The sequence below is a fragment of the Physella acuta genome, unplaced genomic scaffold, assembly GCF_028476545.2.
Source record: "Physella acuta isolate Inbredline_101_S28 unplaced genomic scaffold, ASM2847654v3 ptg001105l, whole genome shotgun sequence".
NCBI classification, from domain to species: Eukaryota; Metazoa; Mollusca; class Gastropoda; family Physidae; genus Physella; species Physella acuta.
The window spans coordinates 52115-73933 of NW_026732622.1; the positions used below are offsets into that span (position 1 = coordinate 52115).

The 21819-nt window shown below is 37.6% G+C and overlaps 4 protein-coding genes across 4 annotated transcripts; all 4 read left to right on the forward strand.

Moving 5' to 3' along the window:
• Positions 1 to 124: 124 nt before the first annotated feature.
• LOC131955800 (C-type lectin domain family 17, member A-like) lies at positions 125 to 3031 on the forward strand. The gene is made up of 2 exons (XM_059320075.1): positions 125 to 195; positions 2369 to 3031. Exons 1-2 carry the CDS (start codon positions 150 to 152, stop codon positions 2884 to 2886), a joined length of 564 nt encoding a protein of 187 aa, XP_059176058.1. The 5' UTR covers positions 125 to 149; the 3' UTR covers positions 2887 to 3031.
• Positions 3032 to 6029: 2998 nt separating this feature from the next.
• LOC131955801 (mannose-binding protein-like) lies at positions 6030 to 8345 on the forward strand. Its single transcript, XM_059320076.1, has 2 exons — positions 6030 to 6114; positions 7685 to 8345. The coding sequence occupies exons 1-2, from the start codon at positions 6069 to 6071 to the stop codon at positions 8194 to 8196; spliced, it is 558 nt and encodes a 185-aa protein (XP_059176059.1). The 5' UTR covers positions 6030 to 6068; the 3' UTR covers positions 8197 to 8345.
• A 2817-nt stretch (positions 8346 to 11162) lies between these two features.
• On the forward strand, positions 11163 to 12743 carry LOC131955807 (perlucin-like protein). The gene is made up of 2 exons (XM_059320084.1): positions 11163 to 11217; positions 12134 to 12743. The coding sequence occupies exons 1-2, from the start codon at positions 11163 to 11165 to the stop codon at positions 12652 to 12654; spliced, it is 576 nt and encodes a 191-aa protein (XP_059176067.1). The 3' UTR covers positions 12655 to 12743.
• A 2406-nt stretch (positions 12744 to 15149) lies between these two features.
• On the forward strand, positions 15150 to 18155 carry LOC131955808 (uncharacterized). Its single transcript, XM_059320085.1, has 2 exons — positions 15150 to 15212; positions 17359 to 18155. Exons 1-2 carry the CDS (start codon positions 15158 to 15160, stop codon positions 17865 to 17867), a joined length of 564 nt encoding a protein of 187 aa, XP_059176068.1. The 5' UTR covers positions 15150 to 15157; the 3' UTR covers positions 17868 to 18155.
• Positions 18156 to 21819: the final 3664 nt, after the last annotated feature.

The window sequence follows — 21819 nt, forward strand, 5'->3', positions numbered from 1 at the left end:
GTTATCACCTCACCCCCATGTAACCACACATCCCCATATTATCACCCACCACCATATTATCACCACCCCACCCCCATGTATATATATACTGCAGTATAAAACGCCCCATGATTACAGAATACGCTACAGAACGTGGACCACACAAAGAGATGGGTCTGATCTTGGACAGCGTGGTAATCCTGGTCTCCTTGTCTGGTGAGTTCCCTCTTTGTGAATTTCTATTTCAGGGAAGAACATTTTATTCAACTTTTACCAGATCTAAACATTGTTTTGAATGTGTGATATGGTGAGGCGACGGATGTGCGTTTTCGGTAAAAACAAACTCGAGAAATGGGCTTTAGACAGGAAACCTTTTTTAAGGGGATATGCTATGTTTTTTTCTATTTTTTACAATTTAATATCTAAAGCATTTTGAATACTTTTATCATGTTTGGCATATAAAAGTAAGTATTAAACAGCAAAAAAGGGGTTGAAAACACTTTTGGTTGTCATGGAAACCCGAAAAAACCTCCGCCATTTTGAATTTTTTGGTACTTTTAAAAATGCTAAGGCTTTTTTATTTATGCACCTAGAGCAATCAAATTTAAACTGCTTATATTTCAGGATATATTAAAACTTTTGTCACGAAAACTTTTTGAAATAGCTACTAGTAAGAATTTTACAAAGTCTACAAAATCGTACCATTTTTAGTGTTCAAAATTGTCAAAATTTGCAATTTAATTACCAAATACTTTTTTTCTATGTAAGCCATCACAATTCCCTCGTGACAAAAGTTGTATTTTTGCACGAAGAACAATTACTGAAAATATGGTTGCGATTGTTTAATAAATAAAAAAGTAGTAGGCTTTATAGTGTTAAAAACTATCGAACTGAGAAAAACAGCCAAAAGTAACGAAAAGTAGGTCACGAAAATAGCATATCTGGGTAAACTGCAAAGTAGATTGTAAGCTTTGGGTGTTTCCGAGATGATGGACATTAAGATTATCAAATAAAGGAGAAATCCAGCTTTCCATTGATGCCAAATACAATATGATGAGGGACATACAACTTTTCATAGAGAGCGTGTAAGATTGAGAAAAATTGATTATTTTTAATTAACAGGGTCATAAAAATGATAATTTAAACACATAAAAAAAAATTTTCTCTTTAAAGTTATTATTTTCCTAATACAAAAATGGACAAAGTATCCAAAAGTGCAAGAAACCCATCATGACGAAAAACAAGAAATTTTGTGTTTTTTTTGTCGCGCATATCCCCTTATACGGGCATAATTGACTCAATAAATGGGCTTAAGACAGGATTTTTTTACACAGGCATGACTCAATAAACGGACTTGACAGGAAAACACTAACAGAATGCCGAGTCGCACATTTCGTATACTTAGACCGCTAGCAAGCTGTTTAATGAATGTTTCCTTGAGACTACCTACTCTAGAGCAAAGGGCACCCTAGTTCGGTTGTAGGAAGGGGGAGGTAGGGGGAGACACACATTTTGTTGTGTGCATTGAATAGGTTTGTAAATTTTAAAATTAATGTGTTAAGTAGTCGATAAATTTAAAAAAATTGACACAAAACGTCAATAATATAACGTGGATGAACTGCACGGACTGATTTTTTTGCTTTTCTGTGAATTTTTTAACATGGTTTTTTTCCCCCTGACTTGTTTCCCAATGACTCCCCCCCCCCCCCTCCAAGATCACCTATCCGTTGTAGGACCAACAAAGTCCTACTTAGTCGAACCTTGGCATAGTAGCCTCCACCGTGGTACAGTGAAGGAAAGACTTCCTTTATTATTAACGAGCCGACCCGCTACGTATCATACGCCGCTATTTAGTTGTTTTATTTTCTACTTTTCAGTAATTTATAATTTGTGAATTCGACAGTACCAATGCTGCCATTGAAAATATTTGCTTTAAAACACTAACCCCCCCCCCCCCCCCCACGTGAAAGCAGCCTCCTCTTAGTTACCTCCTCTAAGTTTAAAATCGTATAAAACTCAATTATCTGCCCCTAATAGCCGTCACCAAACCCGTCTCAATGTTGTAAAATGTAAACAGAGTGAACACCGATCACCAGATCATGTGGGGGTGGGGTGGGGGTAGTAGTGATAGTGATAGTGATAGAGAGGAAGAGAGGGGACTGCAAAGGCGCGCTTGCAGCTTGTTTTCTAACTGATCCCAGAAGAGAATTATATATATAGATTAGACGCGGGGATGCGTCTTTAAGCGAGGTTTTTTTTTTGTTTTTTTGTACTCGTCCGCAGTTATTTACAAAAACAGAGGGAGGGGGAGAGGGGCAAACTTTACATTTAAGACTGTTTCAACTTACATATTATCAAAATACATTCTTTATTTTGTTTCTATAAACAGGAATAACTCTAGCAATTGACGATTGCTGCTCCATCTCAAGACAAAGAGCATTAGAGAGTTTCAGACAAGATGTAAGCACCAGAGTCAACTCGGCCGTGCTGGTGTTGTTTGAAACGTCCCAGCCGTACAGGGGCAGAAGGTACTACCTGTCCAAGCCGCTGGGTAACGCCGACATCAACAGGTCCCAGGCCATGTGTCTGCTAATTGGGGGCTACCTGGCCGAGATCGACGACGCCGCTGAGTATCTGTTCGTCAAGAGTTTCATCCGAGGCTACAGCGGCTTCTTCGCGGTCTACACGGGGGGCAACGACGAGGCCCAGGAGGGCGCCTGGGTGTACCGCTACAGCGGCAAGCCCGTCACCTACCTGGACTGGACACCTGGACAACCCACCAATGATATTGACGGGGATTGTTTGACCTATCTGGACAGAACCGACTGGAAGATGGACGACTTCCGGTGTATGTATACCGGAAATGATACCAGGTTCGTCTGCGAGGTACCAGACAGCCGAGTATAAAATAGAAGCAGAAATTGAAACATTTTTTGTTTTGAAAATTGTAAAACTAATATATAATTTATGTAAATTTTCAAGCTAAAATAGATTATCAATTTTTTGTCAATTTTAGTTTCACGGCTCATTTCATTAATATAGATAAGTAGAAAAGGTGTTGGTACTAATTAAATATATACTTGAAATCTAATAAATGTGTTGTGTTTAAAGAATACGTCTTGTTGGGTTATATCTCTAATGAAACTTTGGGTAAAAAAACGTTGGGTGTTGAAAACTTAGTGTGTTTATAAAAACACGTCACCACATCATCTGCCCACAACACGTCACCACATCATCTGCCCACAACACGTCACCACATCATCTGCCCAAAACACGTCACCACATTATCTGCCCACAACACGTCAGCACATCATCTGCCCACAACACGTCACCACATCATCTGCCCATATGTCACCACATCATCTGCCCATATGTCACCACATCATCTGCCCACATGTCACCACATCATCTGCCAACAGTGTGTCATCACATAATGTCACCACATCATGTCACCACGTCATCTGCCCACAACATGTCACTACATCATCTACCCACAACACATTACATTTACAACTGTAGTAACCATTTATCACCGAACGCACATGTGCAGAAAGCGTGTGAAACTAGTTAAGAGAAACTAATTAAAATCTTCTTCCTTATTACTGATAACGGTATTAGCCAATACAACGTTATTCCATAGGCGGATTCGACACACGGGCATACACATATATTTTGTACGTGTTAGCTTGTGCCAGAATGTATGTTTGTAGGTGCATGTGTTACCAGATGTATTTGTTTCAAGCTTAACATACTGATATTATTCAACTATGTATCCATTAATCTCTAAATTCCAACTAATTCAAGATTCAATTGAAAAAATTAATCGGGTGTATAAATGTGGATTTTTATTTATAATAAACCGGGAGTGATCTCCCCTAAACTTTCTCGAATATTATTATATATAAAATAACAGGGGATGGGAACTCGGGCTGTAGACATGATTTTTAATCCATTTTAAATACTTAAAGTTTAAAAAAAAATTCATAAAAAACGTTTTAATAACAAGCTTTTATGTAATGATGCACTAAAAAATAAAAAATAAATTTTACACTACTATTTAAATTACTAAAAAGAAAAGCGTGGGTCACTTTAGTACTTTAGTACCTATTGGATACCTTTACTAATATTTGAGAAGAGACCCACGCTTTTCTTTATAGTAATTTAAATAGTAGTGTATAATTTATTTTCTACTTTTTAGTGCATCATTACATAAAAGCTTGTTATTAAAACGTTTTTTATGAAAAAATTTCAGTACTTTACATGTTTTATTTACAATAGTGTTACATGACTAAAAACCATTGCGCGTCTATTGAATGTGATAGCGCAGCTATTAAACCTGATGGCGCAGCTATTGAACGTGATGACGCGTGTGGTGTGGTTGGATAGACATGCCTACTAATTCGGTCCGAATTGTAATTAATTCATAAAAAATTAATTAGGCATCCAATTAAGTCAAATTTAATTTCAGATTGCATTGCCTTCATGCCTTGACCCACGTGTCAAATGTGAATCGTATCGGTCAAGTAGAAGTGTCCGAATTTTCACACCTGCGTTTCGATCTAGACCAGGGGTCTCCAAACTTTTCAGTCCGAGGGCCGCATTAACTATCAAATTTCGATTCGGGGGCCAGTTTCTTCCAGGCATGTCTTTGATTTTTCTGGGCAAAGTTCCTCAGCCATCACCAACAAGCGATTTTTCTTGGACTAAAAGATATCAGCGGGCCGGATGAGAGGACTTCGCGGGCCGGATTCGGCCCGCGGGCCGTAGTTTGGAGACCCCTGATCTAGACTGACGACAGACAGACTGTCGACTGACGACTGACGACAGAGGAAGCGAGTTAAATAAAAGCTTGTAAAAATAGAATAAAATCTTGTAGACAAAAGAATTGCACACCAAGTGAACGCAAAATAAATATGTGCATAATAGTGCGCAATATTATTAGTACTTTATAAATTAACATGCGTATTTTGAGAAACCGGAAATAGCGTAAATTAGTACTTTCTGTCAACTAAAATTACTCAAAATTTGAAAGAAGGTAGAGAATTAGATCTTTCACTTACATGTGAAATTTTATTTATCTATCTGAAATAGTACTCAAGTTATAGGCTTTTGAAAAATTCAAAGTAGAAAAAGTACCACTTCCGGTTATCGGAAATCGATCAAAAGTTGATACGGATCTACGATTTTGATAAAATACTTATATATGAAATTTCAACAACCTAGCTTTAGTACCGTTGTAGCTAGGTTGATGAAAGTGAAACTTTTTCTACTTTGAATTTTTTTTAAAGCCTATAACTTGAGAACTATTTCAGATAGATGAATAAAATTTCACACGTAGGTAAAATATATAATTCTCTGCCTTCCTTACATTTTTGAGTAATTTCTAATGACCGGAAGTAGTATTTTCGCTATTTCCGATTTCTCAAAAAACGCATGTGAATTTATAAAGTACTAATAATATTCCGAACTATAATGCACGTTTTATTTGGCGTTCACTTGGTATGCAATTCTTTTATATAGAGATTTTATTGTATTATAAAAAGTTTAAGTATTTAAAGTGGATTAAAATCATGTCGATATCCCGAGTTGCCATCCCCTGTTGTTTTATATAAGAATATTCGAGAAAGTTTAGCGGAGATCACTCCCGGTTTATTATGGGTGCATTTCGAAGACCTACATCTTGGTAAAAACAATTCCTAGTCTAGATTATCCATGCGTAAATCCACAGTTTAATCAACAAATTGTTTTAATATTATGAATTTTTTAAAAGTAGCCGTTGGTCTGATCTCTAACACGATTATCTTATTCTCTATTCCCTCCCTCCTCATCTGTCGATACACGACTCTTTTAAGTTCTTCTTCTTTACTGAGTTGGTGACCACCTCACTCTCCCCATCCCAGTCTCGAACATGTTCACACACCTATCCACCACACCCTATTCGACATAATGTATTCACACCCTACCAAATTTTTATTTTACAACCATCGCTTATCGCAACCTTAATTATCATGCGGTATAAAACGAAGTATTGTTAAACTGGCAGTGCTTCATTCGGCACCAAGTTACGTGGCATTACCAACAACACAGCTATGGGACTGATCAGGGACTTAGTGTTTATCTTTGTCCTTTTGACAGGTAGAGTTAGTTGGCAGACTTACCTAAACTCAACTGCTTATAATGTTTAATAAAGTTTTACTGTTCTGAAAAAAAGCCTTCAAATTATATATATATATATATATATATATATATATATATATATATATATATATATATATATATATATACATATATATATATATATATATACATATATATATATATATATATATATATATATATATATATATATATATATATATATATTTATTTATTTATTTATTTATTTATTTATTTATATATATATATATATATATATATATATATATATATATATATATATATATATATATATATATATATATATATATATTTATACTAGCATGTGTGCAACCTCTACACTGAAGAACTTACAGCCTAGATTATCAATTAATAAGATGGATATTCAATTTTCAATACATTTTTATGTTTATCTAATATATAAAGCTCAATTTTGTATGTAACATGTAATAAGTTTGTTTGTCGTTGACATACTTCTATGGATTTAAGTGTTAGACTATTACCGTGGTCATAGTCTAAATTTATGAGTTAAAAAATTACTATTGAAAGTGTTGGGAAATAATTTTCATTTTTCAAACTGATAGTAATAATTGTCGGCATGTTCATTAAACACAATTTTAAAAAAGTAACAAAAATTCTAAATATGTCTGAAAATTATTTATATTTAGTACTTTAGCACTTACTTCCCTTTGATAAATTAGGAAAACACAATTACTTCCCTTTATAAAACATTGCATTAGTGGAAAAGAATTTACTTTTTATTACTTTGCTTTGGTGTTGGGAAAAAAATAATTACATAATTAGCGGGGATTGATTAAGTGCAAATGTTGTAGGTATTTTACGAATAAGCTTGGAGTATTATAATTGTTAATTTGGTTTGGTTTGGCACCTACGTTCGTTTAAGTGAGTGCAAAAGACTATGAATAAGTTGGGGTACTATAATCGATTATTAAGCTGAAACAGGCGATTCTGCCCCGGGCTAGACTGTGAGCACTTTGCGTTTATGTTCGCGTTAGTGTTTTCTTTGTGTTTAGGTTGGGTTTGCGTTAGTGGTTGCGTTTTGATTTGGTTCGTTTTTGTTCTTTCTTTTTTCGTTTTCGTTTGTGTTTTTTCTTTGGGTTTGTGTTTGTATTTCTGTTTGTGGTTGGTTTTGCGTTTGGATTTGGTTTGTTTTCGTTTGCTTTTTCGTTTGTTTTTTTCTTTGGGTTTGTGTTTGTGGTTGGTTTTGCGTTTGGATTTGGTTTGTTTTCGTTTGCTTTTTCGTTTGTTTTTTCTTTGTGTTTGTATTTGTGTTTGTGGTTGTTTTTGTTGTTAGGTTTTTGTTTTCGTTTGTATTTGTAATTGTGTTAGCGTTATGTTTGCGTTTTGTTGTTTTGGTTTTGGTTGGTTGTGGTTTGGGTGGGCAATGCCGGGTTTATGATGATTACTAATACTAAACACACAGGTAATGGTTTTTAACAGAAAGATTTTTCACAGAAGCCAGAGCAGGGCCGGGACGGGACGGCTAGTATGTTTATATAAAACAGAATTTTTTATTTTTCTTTAACAGCTACAGTATCGGCTCAAGATGATTGCTGCTCCATCTCAAGACAAAGAGCGTTAGAGAGATTCAGACAAGATGTAAGGACCAGAGTCAACTCGGCCGTGCCGGTGTTGTTTGAAACGTCCCAGCCGTACAGGGGCAGAAGGTACTACCTGTCCAAGCCGCTGGGTAACGCCGACATCAACAGGTCCCAGGCCATGTGTCTGCTGATTGGAGGCTACCTGGCCGAGATCGACGACGCCGCTGAGTATCTGTTCGTGAAGAGCTTCATTCGAAGATTTCGAGGCTTCTTCGCGGTCTACACGGGGGGCAACGACGAGAGGTCAGAAGGCACCTGGGTGTACCGCTACAGCGGCAAGCCCGTCACCTACCTGGACTGGACACCTGGACAACCCACCAATGATATTGACGGGGATTGTTTGATCTACCTGGACAGAACCGACTGGAAGATGGACGACTTCCGGTGCAACTACCACGGCGGAAACACCAGGTTCGTCTGCGAAGTTCCGGACAGTTAAATTTAAAATAAACAAATTTGAAATTTTGTGCCCTGTTAACTGAAACTAAAAAACGTTTTGTTTTTGTTTTTTAAATGGAATTTACAATAACTAATCAATGAAGTATATGTTTTTTTTAGTTAAAAAAGCCAACTAATTTCTGTTGTGTTTTGTTGTTTTTTCTAAATAGTTTATCTGATAATTGTCTGTCCTTTTTGGCACTAGAAAATAAACTTACAAACGTCTATACCGTATATCATGATGTGTTTCTAAAAGTATGTCTGTATTGATTCTGAATTAAATATGTGAATATGTGAAAACTATTTTCCCACACATTTTGCAATCATTAGTTCTCAAGTCTCTAGGTTATCATTAAGGTTTAATTCTTGCAACAGTCACGTTCTGATGACCCAATAAATGAAAAGCAATGCTATGTTGATTAGTTTAAGTCATCGAATAGGTGGATCTTGATAGATGACCCAAATGCTAAAACCACCGCGAAGTGCAGGTAAAAAATATTGCTTCCAAAGAGACTGAAGACATTAGATATAGATCTAGAGATCTAGTCTAGATTGTAGTATAAATCTAGATAAGTAAGCGACTTCAGCAATAATTTCCAATCAGCAGAAATGACCTGTGTTTTCCTCCACCAGACTTCCTGCCGTGGTGCATTTTACACAACCTAGTTTAGTAATGGGGACAGTTCTATCCCGCGTTCCGAACACGGGCCTTTGGGTTAGCAAGAACGCGTTCTACCGCTTGACCACGCATTCACTTACGGGTAAATAGAATGTGTTTCTGAGTGCCATCCAGTTAACTGTGAGGAAATGCAGCGTTAAAATGAAAACAAAGAAAAATTTGCCGCCTGTTTCCATACATCGCTGCCACGTCTTGAACGCAATATGTAACAGCAGTAAAAAAAAAAAAAAAAAACGAACAGAAAAACCTTAAAAAAAACTTTTAAGACTGAAAAAATTCTGAGTTTTTTATATATATTTTTAGCGCAATTTCCATTCTGGAGAATTGCGATTATTAAATCGTCATTTCTGGGAATGGATGGATGGATGTCCGCAGCTTTAAGTCGTATCTCCTCCTCAACGAAGCAATATCGAGGACTATTTCCAAAGCAAATATGTTAAGCAAGTTCCAAGGATGATTGTGGGCCGAAAAAATTCCGGAATTCCTTCCTGGATTTCCCGGAAAAGCCAAAAAACCTCGAAAAAATGCAGTTTTTTTACCCATATCTCGGCAACCAGACCACTTAGCGACTTGAAACATTTACCAATCGATTCCTGCTATAATTTAAAACAATATTGCCGAAGAAAGTTTTCAAAAATATCATTTCGTTCGGTCACAAAAAATTTATTTCTTCTAATTTGTATTGGCTAAGATTACTAAGAATATACAAATATTTCTAGAAGAAGCGAAGCGGTGAAGTTCCAAACCAAGCACACCGGCTGAGGCAGTCGCTAGTGAGAGGTAACGTCTACTTGTAACACGCTGCCATTGGCCAGACTCGCGCAGATCTCGCGAGGGGGCGGCGACTAGCTCTGCTCGTCTGGTTTAAACTGAGCATCTTGTAGGTTTTTAGCGCAAAGCGCTGGTGTTCGAAAGGATTTTACCATAGCGAATGAGCGGAGGTTCGAAAGGATTTTTACGTAGGTCTGTGAATTCTAAAAAATTAATTAAGGAAATTGCGCTTAAATTGTCACTAGTTTTATCAATATAAGTTATAACCTGAAGATGCACTTTCGTAAGATTAACATTGATTGGCTGTACATGAACGTTGTGATCGATCTTCTCAAAACCCCACTTTATAGTTCAAAACTTTGCCGATTATTTTTTTTTAAACCACATGACATAGTTCTATTGGCGTAGCGAGGTCGGGGGGACAAACTTTCATTTTTTTATTTGCACCCCCCCCCCCCTCCCCCTCCCCCCCCTCCCCTCAAACTTTCGATTTACACCTCTTAAAAGACTAACACTCGAATTAATCACTTAATTAAGTGGAATTATCATTTTTCTCCATATATTTTGCTATTTTTTGCCTTGGTGTCACCCCCCCTAAATGGTGTCACCCGGTGCGGTCCGCACCCCCCTCCCCTCGCTACGCCTCTGCATGGTTCTGCTAGTTTGGTTTTTAAAAAAATGTTGTTTAGTTAATTAACGAAAATACTATTTATAAAATCAAATACGTCAAATCTGTAGTAAAGTCTGACAATAACAAAGCACACGATTTGTTTTTTTAAATTGTATACACCATTGAAAAATCTCGAGACTATTCGCAGCTTTGTCCATTGGTTAAATGGTTAAATTCTAATAATGTTACATTTGAGAAATGGGTCTAGATCTAGTACCTGCAACAGAAAATAATTCCCATGCAGCACTTCTATTCCAAATTTGTTATCTTGTCATTTCAAATGTTACAAATGTCACTATGACGCATTCAGTTGTTGCAATGCAATGGTGTTGCTGGGTGCGTGTGGGGGGGGGGGGAGGTGGGAATGTCGCCATGCGCAAGTTTTTTTTTGTATGTACATTATGGGGGAGGGCGGGAGGAAGTAAATTAAGAGCCCGCCTCGGGGGCGCATTGTGCATCCATCACGTCATTGTCACGGGCTAATCTTTATGTCGATCTCCAGTCATGCATGCAGAGTAAATCAGATTTGTATTTTTATCATTCCAACGATGCATCATTATTTTTTTTTAAAACATGTTGACTGACGTATCTTACATCAGCATGTTATCTCTGTATGAAGCAAGTGCCACAACTCTACTCCAGCCCACACCATCTTAAACAAAACGACACAAGGCCACATTATTATTCTTGTGTCCTACCCTTAATTTAACGCCTCTTTCTGATTCGCTGATTTCAGCTTTTTGAAAAATATTTGAATTGCAAATGTCTTTGTGAAATGTGACGTTGACAAGCACATAAATAGAGGGGACGTTTCCTTTGAGTCGTCAGTTTGATGCCTAGTCTAAGAATGTGGTTCCACGCTTTCTACCGGAGCTGTGTCATTGCGCTAGTCTTTGTGGCCGGTAGGTATTTGTGAGCCGATGATTGATTTGGTTTTTTGTTTTGTTTTATTTGTTGGTTATTTACGGTCATTGGTGCCCCAACGATCTCTGTAGTATAAATATCAGGCGAATCGCCCATTCGAACACTACTTCAAGCTTGATGCTGCTGTAATAGATCAGTACTAGTAGACAATCTTAATATTCTTAAGCATTATTCACGGGCAGCAAGTACTTATGAGTAAAGTATCGCATCAAAGATTTCTTTCCCAAATTGTATGAGCTACGGATGTACATTGCATTTTTTTTTTTACATCTGATTGACATCGGTACATAAAACTGAAGAGCCTACATCAAATTATAATATCTTTATACGTAATGAATAGAGTCGCACTCTTGTGAAAAATAATCAAAGTGAATCTCGTACCTGGCGATTGATAAACGATTGTTTATTTAACCAAAATTAAATATTGATTCTAAAATTCGATATATTTGAAATAAAATGTGATTAATGTGTGGTTTACTGCTAAACGTTCATCTTCAATCTTTAGCATATAATGCCATACTAACACTAAGCCCTGCCCTTACTTTCAATACCGCCATTTTAACGTATTATTTTTTTTTATCAGTTCTATACAACAGACACTGATTCCATAGCGTTCCTTAGCTACCCCAATGGCTTTCTGTATTTCCCACTCACTTCCAGACGCACTAATAATCCATTGAGTATTTACCCTCTCTACTTCCTCTACTAATTTTCTATCCACACCACGTCCTACTAATAATCCACTGAGTATTTACTCCCATCTAATTCCTCTACTATTCTTCTAATCCCTCCCTAATAATCCACTGAGTATTTACCTCTCTACTTCCTCTACTACTCTTCTATTTCCTCTCTAATTATCCACTGAGTATTTACTCCCCTCTACTTCCCCTACAGCCGCCACATCTGCCGCGGACCTCTGGGGAGACACCAACGACGACGACCGCCTTACAAAAGCCACCGGCGTCCTTTTCCACGAGTCCCAAGTCTTCAAAGGCCACCGCTACTACCTCTCCAAGCCCCTGGGCTACCCTGACTTCGACACCTCCGAGGCGCTGTGTCACCTCATCGGCGGCTACCTGGTGGAGGTCAACGACGCCGACGAGCACCGCTTCATCAAATCTTTCCTCAACACTTTCAGCGACATCTCGTACGTGTACACGGGCGGAAGTGACGAGAAGAAAGAAGGCAGCTGGGTGTTCCGCGGGAGCGGGAAGCCCGTGACCTACTTTGATTGGGTCGAAGGTCAGCCGGGCAGCGACACCCTGGCCAACTGTCTGGTGTACCACAAGACCACGTGGTGGGGTATGGACGACAACGTCTGCACGTTCTCCGGGGGCAGCAGCCGATTCATGTGTGAAGTCCACGTCAAGCAAGACTCGTACTTCTCCAAATTCTTCAAATTGTTGTGGAAATAAAGACATTCAGTTTCATTTTTTTCTAAACTACATTTTAAAGATATTTTCCCTTTTTTTTAATTTTTTTAATCCTTGACTATAGCAACCGTGAATTTAGTAAAACTAAATTTGATCAATTTTGATACATCTCAAACGTTGCAGGTGTTAATAAAAAACACTACAATCAAACAAATTTTTCCTTAGTTCATTTTTAATTAAATCTATAGATATTGATAAAAAAAACACATTAAAGACCAGGGCTACACGTTGTGATAGCCTTAGAACAGTGGTTCTTAACCTGGGTTCGAACCCTGGCGGCTCGGTGAGTCAGTCTCAGGGGTTCGGCGGAGGTCAAGACACACACCCGACTCATAAGATTCACGATCAGATTTTGTCAGTGCGAATGAAAGAACTATTAAGAAGAGTTCGGTGAATGAGCATACGAAACGGGTGGGGTTCGGTTAAATTCGGTATCCAAAAAGGTTAAGAACCACTGCTCTAGAACATTATTATCTTGATAGAAGTAGGACACGCCAGTGTGGTTTTAGATAAACAGATTTGGGCAAGTTGAGTTTATTCCAAGCAACTGTTTGGCAAGAAAAAATGTTTTGATTGTCTAAAACTCTCAAACGTTGTTTATCTAGAGATGGAGCAGCAATCACCTTGACCCGATACTGTAGCTGTTAAAGAATATGTAACATTTCTAGTATATATAAACATACACATTTATTTAGAACAAGAAACCAAGTTTTTATTTAGGACAAGAAACCATGTTTTTATTTAGGTCAAGAAACCATGTTTTTATTTAGGACAAGAAACCATGTTTTTAAGTAGGACATTAAACTATGTTTTTATTTAGGAAAAGAAACCATGTTTTTTATTTAGGACAAGAAACCATGTTTTTATTTAGGATATTAAACCATGATTTTATTGAGGACAAGAAACAATGTTTTTTTTTTTATTTAGGACATTAAACCATGTTTTTATTTAGGACAAAAAAAACATGTTTTGATTTAGGACAAGAAACTCTTTTGTTTTGTATTTGTTCCACAAATAGCTATTTTGTTTAATAAGCTCTATAGAATACAAAGATATATTTTACCAAACAAGCAATTAAATATACAGGATAATTAAAAGCTTTGAAAGATTTCCATAATTACATAATCACGTGAGTTAACTGTACACAACATTTTTTGTGTTTTTTAATAACTTTGACGTCACTTAATGTATACCCTAAGCTGGCTGTAGACAACTACATTTACAACACATGTTTAGATGGCGATTATTAATACAGAAGACGTACAATTATTTATTCGTTTAAATCTTCGAGTTTTTCTTTTCTGCATAGACAATATTTTATGTGAGGGTCAGAGGGTGTCTGTTGTATGTATACATAGGCGGAGAAATCTCGCAACATTTGTATTAGGGGTAACATGTCAATGACGGCACATTATTAGTGGGAAGGGTTTTAATCAGTTTTGGTGACAATATGTGAAAACAAGTGTAGTGTGTGTGTGTGGTGGGGGGGGGGGGGGTAAATGTGTGGCATAGCATTAGTTAAAAAAAATTAAATGTTAAATGATATTTTTAAAAGAGGGTTTACGTTGGTTAAAGTCCCTTTTCGAGCCAGTAAAGTAGAGTTCACCTGTTTTTGTGACCTCGACATAAGAAGGAATAATGTGGTCAGCACTACGCCCAGCCGCCTTCACTTTCCTTAACCTAAGTTGAGTACCCGCGAGAGTTGGCACGTGCTACAAAATGAAACCCGGACTCGAACTCGAGACTTTCGGGTTAGCAGTTAAGAGTTCAGACGCATGCGACGCCATCTATGGTCGACTAGAGAGGCTGAAATAAAAAATATTATCCATTAGAGTTTCGACTAGGGTTCTTAGGGTGGATTAGAAAGAAGGGCAGATTTAAATCAGTGCAAGGGGTCGGCGTGGTCGAGTCGGTAAAGCTCATGGTTGCTAAACCGAAAAGTCTCGAGTTCGAACCCTCGGTCAGATGAGGCTCGGTAGATGGGGACAGCCACTCTTCTAGGAGAGACAACTCCAAAATCAAACAACTGTTGCCTTGTAGTTTGTTCTTGGTTGGACAAAGGCTATGGAAGCAAATCCAAAAAGAAAAGCAGGCTGAAATCGGAGTCAATGGCCTCAATGGTGCATAACCAGTTGACACGTATCCTTAATTGTGATGGAGGCGTGGTCGAGTCGGCAAAAGCTCATGGTTGATAAATTCCAAAAAAAAAGTCTCGAGTTCAAACCCTCTGGCAGATAAGGCTCGATCCCCTCCAACACTAAAAATTAAGAACGAAGAAGAAATCAGTGCAATGAAAAAGAAGAAGAGAAACTGTGTCCATGTAGAGATAAAAAAAGCAATAGTGTACGACAAGGTTTCATCATGCGTGGAGTCAGGAGGGGAGTGGGGGATCAGAGTTTTAGGACACGCCTTCGTAAGTGTCGGGTGACGTGTGTGTCTGTCTATAAGAGGACCCGTCTAGAAGAGCTTGTGCAGAAACTCCAAGATGCTCTTAGTAACCGCTTCGTTTCTTCTCTTTATTTGCTGCACAGCATTGCTGGGTAAGGATAGTTTTTTTTTTAATTGATCCACAACTATGATACGCCCTGTCCTTTGGATACATCAGCAGTGTGGAAATGGACTGATACTTGGGCAATACCTGGCTCCTCTCAAGTTAGGGCCCAGGCTGTGTGCTTGGAATTTCAATGCGCAATCATCCAATGGTCTGTTAGACTAAGGAGCCATATATATATATATATATATATATATATATATATATATATATATATGTTACGGTCAAAGCCCGAAGTGCGGCCAATGCTAGGATTGGCCGGCCAATCCTAGCATTGGCCGGCTCTCTTGGCCAAAGCCCGAAGAAGTTAGCACTAAGATCGTATTTTGTACATTGGCCGGCCAATGCGCGCACTGGCCGGGACGTACTGGCCAAAGTCCGAAGCGCTTTAACATGACAGCGTATTTTGTACATTGGCCGGCCAATGCGCGCACTGGCCGGGATGTCCTGGCCAATGTTCTATCTAGACTAAGTTGTGATCGCATTTTCATTATTCTGGGTACGTTTTCATTGAGAGTAACGTATTGTTCAGCTCTTGTTTGTATAGCATTCTATATGCAAGGCGACATGGACCATAAAGGCCGTCAGACCATGAGACAGACATAGCAGATGGCTGTCAAAAGGAAAAAAATGTAAATCCATGTTAGTTTCCATATATGGGCTCTCGATATAATAATTACTGAGGAAGATCTTGAGAACATGGAACAAGAAATGGAGGTTGCCATAAATGCAACGACATCCTCAGCTAACACATCTACTGCCGTGGCGGAACGCCCAGACCAGTTGCGTGACAATAATGTGGCCAACAGATTCTATATAGTTTGTGAAAAACATTGTAGTGCAGCTCATTCTTTTGGATCCTGTGGCAATGATGTCCATGCAATTTGTGGGATACCCAATGAAGCAGACGAAGGGTATGGAGGGAACATTACCTGCAGATTGTGTTACAGCAAACAAGACATCATGGAACACAGATCAGCAGCTCATACTGGCTTGCAAACTCCAGGTGCTAAGATGCTTAAAACATCAAATACAAAATTTAAAGATGGTGAAATGGATAACAATGTACACATCCGTGTTCCAGATGTTGACAGAGGTCACGGTGATCCGCGAAGCGTGATTGCAGTTGTCATGAGCGTCGAGGATTTTTCTACAAATTAAGAACGGAACATGGTGTTCTAAAACAACTGTATGCTAGAAGTGAGTTTTCAATTCTTCACGAAAAACTGCTCTTATTGTCATCAGTTGCCACTGAGGAAAAATCACTACGAACCATCGCATCTTCACAATCATTGACTGGGGGCCAAGGCTACAATCGCTGCAATTGCACAACTAAGTGCACAACAAATCGCTGCAAGTGTAAAAATAACAAGCTGCTATGTAATTCTAAATGCCATAAAAGTTCAACTTGTTGTAACAAATGATGATATTGATAGATTGAGACTATAGTACAATAAAAAATTTGAATGTTTCTGTCATTTACTTTAATTAATAATCAATAAAGACTTAATTTCATGATCCTTACAGCATAAAAAAAAAACAAAATCTGCTCATGATCTTCTAATTCGAACTTTGGCCGGTCATCCCTAGCCAGATGATCTTCTAATTAAGACTTTGGCCGGTCCACCATGGCCAGTCTGCGGATTGGCCGGCCAAAGGCCGAAATCAAGCAAAGTTTCGGACTTTGACCGACCTATGGGAGGCAATATTGGCCAATGCGCGGATTGAACGGCCAATCCTAGCATTGGCCGACTTCGGGCTTTGACCGTAACATATATATATATATATATATATATATATATATATATATATATATATATATATATATATATATATATATAATGTCTATTTATACATCGCTTCGCCGGAACAAGCCTGTTTTAACTCCATTTTTCGTTGTTCGTGATTTATACAACGTTGTGTTAAAATTTCCACCATCGTGGTAATAAGTAACCGAGACCCTATCCCTCTTCATTATTACACGAAATTTCGCTTCGTATAGAAAATTATAGAAAACAAACTTTAAAGCCTTTCTTTAAAAAAAAAAAAATCTGATTTTAGGAATGCGTGGAATATTTTTTCGTTTGAAATAATGTATTTAAATGTGCATTTTTTGTTATTTTATCCCTAATTAGGTGCACAGGATGCTCCAGACTCTGGTGAAGTCGAGGATGACAATGGGGGTATCCAAATACCCGAAGCAATTTTTTATGTATTCGATTTCTCCGACGAATTTAACTATACTACCTATATACTTTCCAAGCCACTGATTTTCAACGCTGACTACAACATATCCCAGGACATATGCGGTCTAGTTTGGTCACGACTCGCTGCGATAGACAACTCGGAGAACTTGAAATTCGTTGCGTCATTTCTCGACACGTTCCCGGATGTCACGAAGGTATACATTGACGCGGAGAGAACCAATAAGAAGTGGGTTGACGGAACGGGCGAGGAGGTTCTGTTTTTTGATTGGGCAAAAGGGAGCCCCAAGCAAGAGAACTGCATCGTTTTGACCAAAGCGACCGGGTGGAAAATGGAGGATTACTCGTGTACTTATAAGGGAGGCGATCCAAGGTTTTTGTGCGAGTATTATACAGGTACAAATGGGACCAGTGATGCGGATTCGAACGTGTCTGATTGAGCAATAGAGTAAAAAAAATATATTTATATACATACATATAGGACATATTGCTGTAACTCCATTTTTCGAACAAAATTACTGCATCTGTACACAGTTATGTTTTATAATTTAAGTCTACTGAAGGATCATAGCACACAAAAAAAAATAATTCTGTCACCATTATTACAAAACAATTTAATGTCATTAAGTAAGCCTACCAAGTATAGGAATGTTAAGGAAAGCAAAACTTTAAAGCGCCTTGTTGTGAACATTTTTAAAAACTGGAGTTTAAGCAGTCTGATTCTATGGAGGCGATATATATAAATATATATATATAAATATATATATATATATATATATATATATATATATATATATATATATATATATATAAACACGCTATATCCATAGGCTATGTATGTGTATGTAAAATCTTTAAAAAGTCAGTGAACAAACAATTCATGTACGCTTGATATGGACGTTGTGTTAAAAAAATAAATGTTCTGGTTTTCATGGAACTTTTCTGTTATTTTATCCCTATATCAGTTTAGTCTTGATCTGTTCTACAAGTTTGATACATTTTCAATCTAAACTATTTTTAAAAAAAAACGATAACGTTAATTATTGTCTCACCAAGGTCCGACCATTCTACACGAAATAACGTCACACTTCAGGGCAGAGGCGTCGCAAGGTGGGGTCGGGGGGGGGGGGGCGGATCGCACCGGGTGACACCATTTAGGGGGGTGACACCAAGAAAAAAAAATCACAAGGCAAAAATAATAAAAATGTTTTTGACAGTTCAGTGTATTAGAGTTAGAGTTAAAAAAGTATTTTAAGTACATAATGACGATCCCGACAAGAGAGGGGGCGGAGGCACGATGACGCAACCATGCAAACTATAGAGAAAACAATGCTACACCCAGCTGTATCAACAAACGACTATCGATAAACATCATTAGTATTAAATGTGAATACCTGAAAGCTTTTATCGTGGAAAGGGAGGGGGGGGGTCGACACCATATGCAAAATTTACAGAGAAAAAAAAAAAGGGGGGGGGGGGTGACACCATGAAGTGCCTCACCGGGTGACACCCGACCTAGCGACGCTACTGCAGTAGCGTAGCGAGGGGGGGCGGGGGGGGCATATGTCCCCGGGCGCCGACCTTAGGGGGGGCGCCAAATTGAAAGTTTCAGGGGGGGGGGGTGCAAATGAAAAGTTCGAGGGGGGGTGCAAATCGAAAGTTTGAGGGGGGGTGCAAATGAAAAGTTCGAGGGGGGGGGTGCAAATCGAAAATTTGCTCCCGAGGGGGCGCCAAATTGAAAGTATGTCCCTGGGCGCCGGGAAGGGTCGCTACGCCTCTGCGCTACTGCTTCAGGGTACAAAACTAGAACGAGAACATTTATCTTTTCCTAACGTCAGGGAACTATACCAACTACATTTATCAAGTTACATTTTCAATTTAAAAATAATCCCTTGAAATCTGATAACTGAAATGACTTTTTCTTTAAATTTCAAAAGTGTGGCATCACACTTTCTGAATGACACAACATCCCTAATCCCTCCTACCTTTAAATAGCTTTATTACTTAATATTTTAACAGTGTTTCTTTCAGCCATCTTTTTTAAAGAGGGAGTAGGGGGAGGGGGTAGAGCACGTCCACTGACACCCCCCCCCCCTCCCCCCACAGAAAAAATAGAACAAAAACTATTTAATTTATATAGAAAATAATAATCATTGCCCGTCCTCGCCCAACCTTGTGAGATGTCTGGAAGAAACTCTGCTGTCAATGCGATGAGCTAAGTATTTCCACTAGCATAGAGCATTTCTCTCGCCTAAAGAGGTTGCAAACAGCTTTTATTTCAAAAACCACAAATTTTTATTTAACAGTTTACCTATCGTGTTTTGATTTTTTCAATAGCAAGTTCATGATTAAGTAGGCCTACATTGGTCAATTTTTATTTTTAAATAAAGCAGGAGTGATCTGCCCTAAACTTTCTCGAATATTCTTATACTAGCCGTCCCGGCCAGGCCCTGCACTGGCCTTTGTGAAAAAACTTATTTTCAAAGGACCATTACTTGTGTGTTTATAAAGCAGCATATACCCTGCTTTGCCCGGGTTTAGGAAATGTATTACTTTTCTAATTAACCCTAACCACAACCAACCAAAACCAAAACACAAAAAAACGGTAACATAAAACAAACGCAAACAGAAATACAAACACAATCGAAAACACAAACACAAACGCAAATCCAAACTCAAACACAAACGCAAACAAAAACTCAATCACAAACGCAAACAAAAAAGCAAATGAAAACACAAATACAAACGCAAACACAAATGCAACCACAATCGCAAATACAAATACAAAAAAACACAAACATACGCAAACAAAAAGCAAACACAAACGTAAACCAAAATGTAAACAACAACTCAAAATAATGCAAAAGTAAATTGCAAAACATAAACACAAACTTAAATGCAAACATGAACGCAAAGTGCTCGACTATATTACCCCAGCTTATTCATAGTCTTTTGCACTCACTTAAACGAACGTAGGCGCCATAGCGAACACGGGAAGGCCCAGGGCGCCAAATTGCACTCTGTTGGAGCGCCAGAGGACGCCCTTGATTCGTTTTAGTGATGGACTGTAGTAACCTTTCTTATCCATAGTCTATCGCACTGTTTAAAACGAAATTATCCATCATAGCGCTCACAGGATAGCCCAGGGAGTCCAATCAGACCCTGCTGGGGCGCCGGCGGACACGCCTGGTTCAATTTAGTGAACTACTATAATAACCTAAGCTTATCCGAAGACAGAGAGATAGAAGTAAACATAGAGGACATTTAGGTGCGACTTGTAAACTGTAATTGTTTATAAATAATATTTAGAAAACAGTACGTTCAGTGTTTAAAATAAATAAAAGGCCGTATTTAAAATACCTACCACATTGCACTTGATCAATCCACAGTAATTATGTCATTAATTTTTTCCCAACACCAAAACAAAGTAATAAAAAGTAAATTTTTGTCCCAAGATGTAATGGTTTTTAATGGGAAGTAATTATGTTTTCCTAATTTATTAAGGGACGTAAAAAGTGATAAAGGACTAAATGTAAATAATTTTCAGACACAATTAGAATTTTCGCGAAGGGTGATACATTTTCTTTAAGTTTGGAAATTGAAAATTGTTTTAAAACACTTTCAATATTAATTTTTTAAATCATGGATTTAGACGATGAGCACTTTTCAAATTATGGCGATGAAGTCTATTTTTCCCTCAATTTTTATTTTGTAATCCGCTGTCCGACATATACATATATACATACATACAGAGAAACAGAGTCCGTTTTAACTTTATATATTAGATAACACTACATGTGATTGCAACTCGGGATAGACTATATTTAATGATTTTTTATGTACTTTAACTTTTTAAAATAGAATAGAATCTTGTAGACAAAAGAATTGTGCACCAAATTACAGCAAAAATGCGTGTATAATGGTGCGGAACATTAGTACATTATAAATTCATATGGGTTTTTTTTTAATTAGAAATCGGAAATAGCGTAAAGTACTACTTCCGATCACCGGAAATTTCTACAAAATTTGATAGAAAACAGAGAATTAGATGATTTAGTTATATATGAATTTCATCTATCAGTAACAGTATTTAAGTAATAGGCTATTGAAAAACCAAAAGTAGAATGAGTTCTTTTACCAAGTAAACAATTACATATAAAGGATAACAAAACACTCTGCGAGATTCCATTAATTACGTAATCACGTGAGTCTACTGTAAACATCATTTTTTGTGTATTTTACTTACTTTGACGTCACATAATGTATGCCCAACTAACTATCTAAGCTGGATGCAGACAAAGACAACATATTTAAACGGCGATTATGAATAAAGAAGACGTGCAATTATTTATTCGTTTAAATCTTCGAGATTTTCTTTTCTCCATAGACAAG

Excerpts from the sequence above, each read along its gene's own strand:
- LOC131955808 (XM_059320085.1), top strand. The coding sequence starts at position 15,158 with ATGCTCTTAGTAACCGCTTCGTTTCTTCTCTTTATTTGCTGCACAGCA. Across the intron at positions 15,213-17,358 it reads TTGCTGCACAGCATTGCTGG|GTGCACAGGATGCTCCAGAC; the intron begins GTAAGGATAGTT and ends ATCCCTAATTAG.
- LOC131955807 (XM_059320084.1), top strand. The coding sequence starts at position 11,163 with ATGTGGTTCCACGCTTTCTACCGGAGCTGTGTCATTGCGCTAGTCTTT. Across the intron at positions 11,218-12,133 it reads TGCGCTAGTCTTTGTGGCCG|CCGCCACATCTGCCGCGGAC; the intron begins GTAGGTATTTGT and ends CTTCCCCTACAG.
- LOC131955801 (XM_059320076.1), top strand. The coding sequence starts at position 6,069 with ATGGGACTGATCAGGGACTTAGTGTTTATCTTTGTCCTTTTGACAG. Across the intron at positions 6,115-7,684 it reads TATCTTTGTCCTTTTGACAG|CTACAGTATCGGCTCAAGAT; the intron begins GTAGAGTTAGTT and ends TTTCTTTAACAG.
- LOC131955800 (XM_059320075.1), top strand. The coding sequence starts at position 150 with ATGGGTCTGATCTTGGACAGCGTGGTAATCCTGGTCTCCTTGTCTG. Across the intron at positions 196-2,368 it reads AATCCTGGTCTCCTTGTCTG|GAATAACTCTAGCAATTGAC; the intron begins GTGAGTTCCCTC and ends TTCTATAAACAG.